Genomic DNA, 10,874 nt, shown 5'->3' with positions numbered 1-10,874 from the left:
AATCATTATGAGGGGTCTCAGTGCTTAAGAGCTACAATTACAAAGACAATGAGAAAGATCTAATGAAAGACTAGGGGAGAGGGTTGTTCTTATTACAATACAAGGTCATAATAATGTAATACTTTAGCAGCAACACTGCAGAAATAGATTCAATCAAAATAAACAATTAATTAACTGAAATGTGTTTGTAAGCATTAACAATATTGACAATATTCAGTAATCTTGTGTTCAGTACACAGCTGGACTGGCACTGCAGAAGACATTTTGCAACAGTAATTCACACACATGGGGGCGCTCACACACTGACTGGGTAAACACAGAAAATTAGACAATGATTGTACTGCCTTCTATGTACAAGAAATAATAGGGGACTCCAGTTTTAAGCAATGCTTTGTATCCCAGTCAAATGATTGGATTATTTTAATGAAATGGATTCTAAACATTGTAAACAGTTTATTAAGACATTTCAAACAAATATGACAAATCAGTTCACCCCCAGCATGGCTGAAAAAAGAAACATATCCCCAAAATCACATAGTTTTCATTAAAATGATTTTATCCCAGACTCCAAACAATTGATATTCAACAGCTGATAACTGAAATAAAATAAAAATTACATTCCCATTCCAGCAGATGGCAGTATTGCCCAATAGCTGGAATGCCAAGTCATACAATCCACTGAGTAACTCATGCCACATTATTTGGTTATTCATCAAACAATGCTACCTTTGGAAATTTTGAAATGCTTGTAGTAAGTGGCAGACTTTGTCATTACAAAACAGTGGAAACTCACTGACTGACTGAGACAAACAATGAAGTTTATCATTAATCACTGAGGATCTGGAGAATAAAACAGTGCAGAAAACCACACAACCTTTGGGAATTTAGCTGAACATGCCTCACTGAATAACCACATTGTCTTTTGCAGCTAACGTGGTTAATGTACAAACATGGAGAGGCTGTTTCACTTAACCACCCACACTGTTGCACTGCCATGTAACATCTTCTGTCACTTCCAGTTAAATTATTCAAGCACCTTCTGCCACTTGTACTGTAGTAATCCTCATTAAAGCAGATGTTATCACAACATCTTGATGTGATCATTCTGGTGGACAATAGGTAAGCAGTCACACCCTCTCACACTGCATTATCTCACAGCCTGCTTACAGGACATACTTGGATGTTTCTTGCAACTGTCATGAGGACTTACAAAACTTAACGAACTTAACAAACACAGAACAACATATGTTGCCTTTTAAAGTTAAATTAGAGAGAGGAAAGCTAAGCTATGCATCTGCCCCTGGACACAGAAACACACTATATACTGAAGTGAAGTGTGCAATTTAAGCCCTAGTCATTAGCATTAGCACAAAGACAGATGCATTTCAGTGGATAATTGGTTTGTTTAGGGACTGTTAAGAGGTGCTATAGAAAAGAAAAATACTCCTTTCAATTCTTGCAAATATAGGTCAGTTTTCTACATGTTCATAAAAGGAGTAAAACTCCAATAAGTAACATTGGTATGAGCCACAACAGTCTGAAGATCTTTTTCATGATGTTTAAAAGCTGGAATATGAGATATATGTTTGGAAAAAAGGAACAGTAACTTTGAAAAGACAGCAGGCAACAGTAATACTTTCACCTCAAAAGAAATGCCCATCATTTTTGTACTAATGTCAAATGGTAATTACCCATATTGATTTTACAGTATACCTAACAATTATACTTCTACAGTAGTTTACACAAGATAACAGGGAAATGTCTCATGAGGCTACTGAAAACATACAAATAAAAATTAAACAAAAATAAATCTTACTGAGTAAAATGTAACGAAATGCAGATTTATCACATTGAAAACAATACTAATGAAATGCAAGATTATCACAGTTCAAATAAATCACAAAAGTGGCATGTATTTGTATTTTAGACATATTAAGACACTTCCCTACACAGTATGTGTCAGAAGTAAAAATAAAAAAAGGAAATTGGATTATTGATTAATGAACATCATCAATTGAGATTGTAGATCCACAATATTTGTATATTTTCTCAAGCTTCCCAGATAAGATTATTTTCAGTCAAAAAGTGAAATATGCCTTAGTGAATAAAGCAACAGAAACAACAGAAGACCCCATGGAAAAAAATATTTTCTATTTGAATGGTGGCAGCTTTTGTATTAGAAGGCACAGGAATAAAACTGAACCAATAAAGCAAAACGATACTTTGGAAGCTCACAATAAAGCTGCGCCGACAGCTGGCAGGATCCAAAGACAACAAAATACTTTGGGGAAGGAACTGAGGCTCGAGCAGATTAGGGATTTGGATGTGATGCTGCATAATTATTTGCAGAAAGACAGCAAATCTTCTCACACTCGGAACGCCGAATCTTTTTTTTATTATTTTGTTCCTGTCATTTTGGCATCAGCATACAGAGTACAGTATCCATGCAACAGCTATGTACTTCCTTGCATAGAGGTTTGCATAGGTATTTTGTCTGTCAGTAATGTTCAGGCTAACGAAGTACACAGAGACTGCTATCGACTAAAAAAAGCAAACAAACAAAAAAAAAGCTAGCACTATTTCCTTCCTGTTGGTTTTTTCTTTGGTGTTACTGAAACAGAGTATAAGGACCCTTGTAAATTGTGTCACCATCATTCAAATGATCAGTAGTTATTTCTACACAGGTTTATTGTAGGGACTTATCCTTCACTCATGATCTGAGCTTCAAGATGTGCCCTTCACAAAATGTTTTCCGCTACAGCCACTGATTTCTGGCCAAGTTACACATAATCACGCATACACAGAGCAGCGCGTCTGAGTTCTGCACATTATCGAGGAAGAAACGGTTTCATCTCGTGCCATAATTTTGAAATATTTCTTTGGTTGCAGAAACTGGGAAGGAGGGAGCGGGGAGTTATAGTTAATCGTTCAATTGGAAACAAAAATTAAAAAGACTTAAATGCTGACAAGAGGAAAAACGTATACTGAACCCAAGAGTCCTGGCAATTAATTCATGTCTTTGAAACAGTGACAAATATATAATGCTGCTTAGCGATTACCAAGCCAAACCCCAGCCAGACTCAGTCTCACATCCAGTGACCTTCACACAGGGAGGAGAATCACGACCCCTTAGGGAATAGGGCCGATGCGGTGACAATTAAAGGGAGATATTTATATCATCTGCTTTTAATTTCTTACCGATTACATATCCTATTGCGTGTGTCTGGCACGATTACCTTTGGTGGTTGTTAACTAGCAAATTCTCTTTTCATATACTGTAGTTCAGGCAGGAAATAAACTTCCAAGACACGCGGCAGAGGCTAACACACTGGGATCTTGTAAAATTCAGATCCATCCTCTGGTCTGAGTGGCGTGTTTTTATCAAGGCTGAACAAGAGGATGTGACATGGGGAAATGCAGATATCAGTGATCCGCAGGGCACTTCAAGAACTCATATGCATGCATCAAAGGATTTCTCATCTTTCTACAACCATAATTAAACCCCTTTCAGATTAGCCATTCTCGGTTCCCTCTAATACACTTTGCCAAGTGCTGGTCTTTTCAGCTGTGCTTAGTCTTGTTAGTATTTTCGCCACAAGGCCAACTCTGTGTTTCTCTCACCCTGAAGCCAAAATAATAGAACTGCATGGCACAGTACAGAGACAGCGCTACAGTGCTCCTCCCTCAAGTGATCTCAGAGCAGCTTGTTTTAAAGAAGCAAAAAAGAACATTCAGATCTGAAATCGTACTGGACCAAAAGCAGAAGTAACTGAATAGATTTGGGGCATCAAAACATAAAAGAATATGTAACAAGCAAGATAATAATGTATTTAAAAAAACAACAACCCAAAAACAGATGGTATAAACGTGTTGCTATCACAATCTCTCATGAACATGGCCAGGTCATGAGACTGTCTCTGACAGATGGAAAAGAAACCTCTTGGAAATGTATGGCCTTGAGCTCCTGATAACTGCATCAACAAACATCTGCAGAAATCAGCCTGGCTTCCTCCACCAATCTAATGCACATGCAATCACGCTTATTTAATGTGTAACTGGCGGTGGTGTTGACAGTACTGAGCTGCTAAAGCCCAGCTTCTACAGGGGCCACACCCTACCCCAGTGACCAGCTGAGGAGTAAGAAAAAAAAGTAAGAGGCAGCCTGGGCAATCGCTTGGTTATCAACCTGAGCCCCAATGAAAAGAGTGAGTGACTGAAGAACCCAGGCAGTTTTAGAGAGGCCAAATTACAAGGAGAGAAAAAGAGTGAGAGAGAGAAGGGGAGAAGGAGAGAAAGCAGCTCTTCATCTCAACATCAGCAGGTCATGCAGCTGGGGCCTAGGCGGTCTTCTTGACCACGTGGATGAAGTAGCAAGGGGCCTGGTCTGTACTGGGATCGTAGCTCTTAAAGTCGCCGAACACACTCTGCTCACACTTCCCCCTGAACGCCTCTCTCAGCAGCTCCTTGAAGTTGTCCAGCTGGTGAGGGTAGTAGGACAGGCGGAACTTACTGCAAAAAAAATACAACAACACGAAGGCGAGTTAGAGCGGTCATCTTGTCCAATACAATAAGTGAATGTGTATATACAAATATTTAAGCAGGCATTTTCATATATTTAGCATGTATAGATTTATATGTGTTTCTAAATATATTAGAAACAGCTCCGGTACCTGAGCTCAGGTGTCTCCTCAGCTCCCTTCTGCTTGGGGACCTGCACGGTATAGTCCAGAGTGATCATGTGGGGCTTGCTGTTCACCCACAGCACTGATGTGGAGATGTCCTGAGTCAGATCACTCTGGAACACAGAACGACAACTTGCATGTAGCAACCCTAGCCTGACACAATGCTCGGTGAGAACATTATGTTTTTCCAATTCTGTGGTTTCAGGGGAGGTAATGATGTAATTCTGTTTCATTAAATGGAATTTTCATAAGTAAAAGTATTTATTTTAACAGCTGTCGCCCTACACAAAACACAGACAGCGGTTCAGATGATGATGTACACAGTGGTGACTGAAAGTTCAATCGTATTGCTCAATTTGTAACGATTTTCAACAAAATCCACTTTCGTTTTCAAGCAGTAGACGAGCAGCAGAATTTTAAATACACTTAGACGAGTTCACTACCTCAGGAAACACATCTGGTGTATTTTTTGTATTGTTTGCTATTCGTGGCGAGTAGTGGAGGCTGTGTCTATGTGCTCTGCCTGCAGTGGTACCTTGTAGTAGATGTTCTTTCCCTGAGGGGCTTTCCCTGTTTTCAGGATGTAGTCGTAATTCCGGTGGTCAATGATCAGGATCCCACCAGGCTTCACCATGCTGGCTATGTTTGTCAGCGCCAGCTTGATATCACTCTGGTCCCCTACATGGATTACAATCCAAACACACACACACAAAGAAATAAACACACACCTTGTTAATACAAAGGATTTATACTGGTACAACCCCCTGGTGCAATAAAATGACATGCTTACTACAGCCATCTTTACAGGCTACAGGCTTACCTTTGAAATCTGGCAAGTGGGCGAATGAGTTTCCCAGGCAGATGACTGCGTCAAACCCATCTCCTGGCTTCTGCACGTCGTCTGGTAATGTAAGCCAGTTAGCCTCTTCAATCTCTGCACAGAAAATAAATAAGTACATTAAGTTCATTTAACATTACAGGGCCTAATTAAGAGTTTATTGACTTTCCAGTAACAGACTACAGACGATCAAAGCAGATTACTGACAATTAAAAATCCCACGGCACTGTTCGCAAGCAAAAAGGCTGCCGACTGTTGTGCAAGCTGATTTCCACACCAGGGTTTCTCAGTCTGGGCTCCCTAAATTTCACCCCTCCAGTTAATCGCATGTCCTGACCAAAATACTTGTTCATTTGTTATTCTGGTCCTGATGTAAAGGTCATTGTGAGTGCTCAATGATTTGGTGTGTGTTTTTTCTTTAATTTTCTGCTTATGTTTGATACCTGATCTGTAGCAAATTATATAAACACTGCAGATCCATTGTATCACCAGTTTCCAGCTGCATAAAACATAAAAGTATTGCATAACCTACAGTACTTCTACAGTGTAGTGTATTGATTTCAGTTTGTTTGTACAGCACTCTTATAGTCTTATGCTTAAGTGGAAACTTTTTTGTGTGTAACTGACCACTAGGCCCTTCAACATGACTGGCGTAAGACAGAGGTAGGTCCTTTACCCCACTGGTCGAAGGCGGCCTCTTTCCTCCTGTCCCACCTGGCCTTCAGCGCGTACTTCAGCATCTTGTCACTGGCGTCCACGCTCACCAACTTGAAGCCCTCCTCCACCAGCATGATGGAGTCGACCCTGCACAAAACCACACCGCACACTGTTGATTGGGCAATACACTGAATGACAATACTGCGTGACCATTCCCATTGCTGTAACATTCATGTTGAGCACAACCTTCTAAAAAAGGGGAGTCGCAATGGTCTAGATGGCTTTATGCAATTTATGCAGTTTCCCAACTGGGCTACAAATGGGGCTTTGCACTCACTTTGAATGTGGCCTTTCCAGTAACGTGCCACTTCATAACAAGAGCTATAATTAGCAGGGAGCCGTGGGGTGGGGTGGGGAGGGGAGTGTGCAGGGAATTCCACCTTCAAGACAAGAGCCAGTCTGCAGCCTCAACAAGATCCAATGACCGGGCAGCTGTGGAAGGGAAGGCCCAAATATAGCCTGGCCACTGACCTCGGCCCCCATTCCACATTTCCATCGCAGGTTCACATCAAAAACATGTTTACGAGGTGGTTCGGTGAACACAGGATGCTCACTGCCATCCAGCAGTAGTTGTATAGGCAACAACTCCACATGGGTGTAAATATAAAATTCCTAATCCTAGTAAGGCAATATAATTCAAAATAATATTTCTTAAAATTCTCCCCTTAAAAAATAAATAGCATATTTGAAAGCATCATTAGGAGGTTTAATGGTAATGAAACAAATAAAAAACTGTTGAGACAATATTGATCAACTAAACAGATAATCTTGCAAAAGCACCATCTATTTGAGTTGGTCTGTCTTTATTTGAGTTGGATTAGAGCATCCCTCTTCAGTATTTTTCCCCTTGGCAATTTTGTCAAATTGTTTCATAATTATTAACCAGCCTCCCTCTTTACGAAATCCTTTGTTGAAATAAGTTACAACATTTTAGATTTATTCAGTTTCTACCACTTTTTGATCCAGTAATGTACGTGTACATTAAACCAGATCATTAGAAAAGGCAGCATGTTAAATTAAAAATCTGAACTGAGATATTATCATGTTTATATTTATTATGACATGCAGAGAGATGGATAAATCAAAAGTTACAATGTGGAGTGGCATAATTGTATGAACTGATATAGAGTTTGCTATAAGAATGTACATAATTCCTTAACTGTTGAACTCATATTTTCTTGCTGGTTTTAGCTTTTTAAACTCTTCTCTCTAAAGTTAATCCATTTAAGACCATTAGCAGAACAATACTCACTGCTACAAAGGATCCCGCTGAAACAGTTATTTGTTTTATTGGGGGAATCTTGTCTATCCAGGCAGAAAAGTTACATTTCTGTTGAGGTTGTTTTTCCTTTTTATTTTGAGGTTGTGATTGAATGGCTTCATATGGACTAACGGCCAGGGAATAGCAATGAAGAAATAAAGTTTGATTCTGCAGAGATGGTAAATAAATTCCAAGGCTGCACTGAAAAACACATTTAATTAAACACAATTTGCCAGTAACTTGACACGTAACTCTTTTTTTTCCGAATCACATAATCCTAGTGTTTGGTTAAGTGTTTCACTTGAACAGACTTTTTTTATTTTTTTCCCATGAGTCCTGCTGTCTCGTGTCTGGGGTAGAAAGAGGCAGATCCGTAATGTCAATCATAGTGACAGTGCAGTGCACACAAAGGCCTACACACCTCTCTGTACCTGTATGATCTATTACTGAAAAACTGTCAGGATCCAAAGTCTCTGCTTGTATCGGTAGCTTGCATTGACACAACACCAGACACTAATTTGTGGATTTTGCTCTGTGTAGTTTGTGGACTGAAAAAGGTGCAGAAGGTACAGAACACTGTCCTGTGTAACAGCACTCTGCTTCATATTAAAAGCAGTTTAGCCAGACTACCACCTGCTTTGAATAGTTTGTTTTTAAATAGATGTGGCAAAAAATTTGATAACATGTGCACTTGCATGGCCCTAGTTACTATGAAGGCCACTGAGAGAAAAAAACAACAGGGCCGATAGCTTCTGTCTGGAGCTCCAACTTATCAGTATTGGTTTGGAAACACAAGGGCAAGGCCACAGCACCGTCTGCCCCCCACACCAAGCCATGGGAACTGGGGAGGCATGACCAGCTATCAAACTGCATTAACACTCTGTACTCCACTGTGCCAATATTACCTTGCCTCTGATCTAAAATATACTAGTCTGAGTGATTGCAAGCATTTCCTGACACAGAGGAAACAAAAGAGAAGAATTTCAGGTGTTCACCGTGGGTTGAGTTCAAAATTCCAGTGCCTACCATCAGCATGTCTTATGCCACAAGCAAGAAAACACACCTGCGTGGATGACAAGGCTCAGGATACACCTGAGAATTGCCATGTCATCTGTGTACCTAACTCAAATTAATCTCTCTAATCTCCAGGATTATCTGATGGGCAGATTTGTGTTACATGTAAATAACAAAGGGAATATTTTTTGAGCTCAATTTATAGTGGAACTCTATATATAAGGTACTATAACTGCTCTTTATTATTATTATTTTCAGGACTGGGCTGATGTTGGAAGAACATCTGCTACAGTACAGGATGTGGCCTTCCCCGCATTTTTGTTTTGTTCTGTTCAGTTGTGAAAATCCTGCATAAAACTTTACGGTTTATATAATGGTTTTATCTTCGGTGGAACACCCTGACTAGTTTAAATCTCTTCCCATGCAGAAAATCACATTCATCAGTTATACATCTACAGTGATACATTTGAGTGTAAAGTCCAAACCCTGTGAAACCTGTACAGGGACAGAGTGCATAATAAAATGCATCCTCTGCCCATGACATAAAAGTGAAAAACTGGTAGGCCTGGCAGCATAAGGATACTTTACTGTACTGTTTTGTATTATTACTATTATTGCCTGTCCAATCATGCATGACACTACACTATACTACTACTACTACTACTACTACTACTACTACTACTACTAATAATAATAATAATAATAGACAGGTGGAGAGACAGGTAGCTGGCTTGCTAGATAAATGTAAAGCAAATGACATGGGTGTATGCAAATTATAAGTGTAATAATAATAATAATTAACATGCTCTGATTCTTCAGACGCGTGGAATGGAGTATTGAGAGATCTGGCCATTGCACTGCTTTGGTATGAGGAAACGTCACTATAAATGATGATGAATAAATACCCTGTACCGCAGGCTACATCCAGCACCCTCTGGCAGCCGTGCTTGCGGAGCAGAGACAGCACCCAGCTCTTGTACTCGTCAGTCCTGCTCCGGGTGTCCCCGATGTACAGCTGCCACACTTTCGCTGCCTTCCCGTCTGCGTACTGATCTGGCAGCCCGACCGCAGCTACCCCGAGAGAGCGGGTCCTGTAAACACTGTCCACCATCTCTACACTTCACTACTGCTAACTGCAAGCAAGGAAACGGAGCTGTGTGCCACTAATAATAATGAATACTGCTAAACCGGGCTCGCTCAGATGCCGTACCGCTCTCACCCTTTTCTCTCTTCCTCTCTTTTCTCTTGTGTCATTTGTTTTATACCAATAGCTACTGTGCAAAACTTGTGACCAATCAGAAGCCAGGATCGCCTCACGCCTTCCTTTCTATTGGCTGCGAGTGCTGCTGACGTCATGCCCCGCCTGTTGAACTGAGTGTTTGCTTTGGTTTTTTGTCTTTTTCTCCCAGGCGTGCGAGTGAAAGCGAGGCTGTGGGCGGAGCTTCACAGAGCAGCGTGTCTGGGCTGGATTTCATCAGCAAAGTTGTGATTTGTTTACTACCTCTAATATTCATATGTCGAGCTTTTTACCAAACACTATTAGTGACTAAACCACTATTAATAAAGGATTTATGTTTAGTACAGACAGGTTCACTATTAATATTAGTATGGTCAGCAGAGTATTAACATGCTGGATAGTTACTGTACTTTGTCATTTTGTACACTTAGCTCTCCCTTATTCTGTGAAACAATGTGCTGTACAGCATGGGCTGTTTTTACAGGTATCAGTTATGTCCATTTAGTTCAGTGCAGTGGCATTTCAAAAAACATATACAAAATATTCAAAGCCTGTTGTTGTTTAGCTTGGCTGTTATGTACTGATATTGATAACATGATTTCTGCTTTTAGCCGCCTCTGTCTTCTCGCAGCATCCTTGGAGGTCATACTTTTGTTTTTGTTGGACTTTTGTTGGACTTTTCAAAGTGCTTTGCTAAAGGCCCAGTGAAGGCGAGTGAATCTAATATCGGGGATTTGATACTGGATTGATCAAAACTGTACCTTACATATAAGGGATCAAAAACAGGCTGTTTAGGACAGTACTGGTGTTTTTATGTGCTGCTTATTACCCATTTCCCTGCTTTTGTATCTTATTAGCTTCTGAAAGCTCTTTTCAAGGTAGTATTTGTGTGGGTTTAGTATTGTTGACCTACTCCTCTCCTCGTGATTGGTGGGTGAAAGCCCCGGCCCCTCTCCACATGCATGTCAGTCAGATCCAGCTTATCCCGGCCAAGTTAGAGTAGCCAGCAGCAGCACTAGAAATGTACAGCACAGCCCTGCACACTGAAACCTAATCTCAGGCTGTGCTGACGGGGGGGTACGGATTGAGAGACCAAAAAAAACAAGATCAAAACTGGAACTGACT

General features: G+C 40.4%; 1 protein-coding gene across 1 annotated transcript; it reads right to left on the bottom strand.

The window, feature by feature from the left end:
• Window positions 1–387: 387 nt before the first annotated feature.
• gnmt (glycine N-methyltransferase) lies at window positions 388–9,740 on the bottom strand. The gene is made up of 6 exons (XM_066703456.1): window positions 9,418–9,740; window positions 6,197–6,324; window positions 5,503–5,616; window positions 5,218–5,360; window positions 4,671–4,795; window positions 388–4,509 (listed from the first exon to the last, which is right to left on the bottom strand). Exons 1-6 carry the CDS (start codon window positions 9,621–9,623, stop codon window positions 4,338–4,340), a joined length of 888 nt encoding a protein of 295 aa, XP_066559553.1. The 5' UTR covers window positions 9,624–9,740; the 3' UTR covers window positions 388–4,337.
• Window positions 9,741–10,874: the final 1,134 nt, after the last annotated feature.

This window comes from Amia ocellicauda, chromosome 1 (assembly GCF_036373705.1).
Source record: "Amia ocellicauda isolate fAmiCal2 chromosome 1, fAmiCal2.hap1, whole genome shotgun sequence".
NCBI classification, from domain to species: domain Eukaryota; kingdom Metazoa; phylum Chordata; class Actinopteri; order Amiiformes; family Amiidae; genus Amia; species Amia ocellicauda.
The sequence above is the reverse complement of the archived record's forward strand: the minus strand, read 5'-3'. Positions and strand labels throughout refer to the sequence as shown.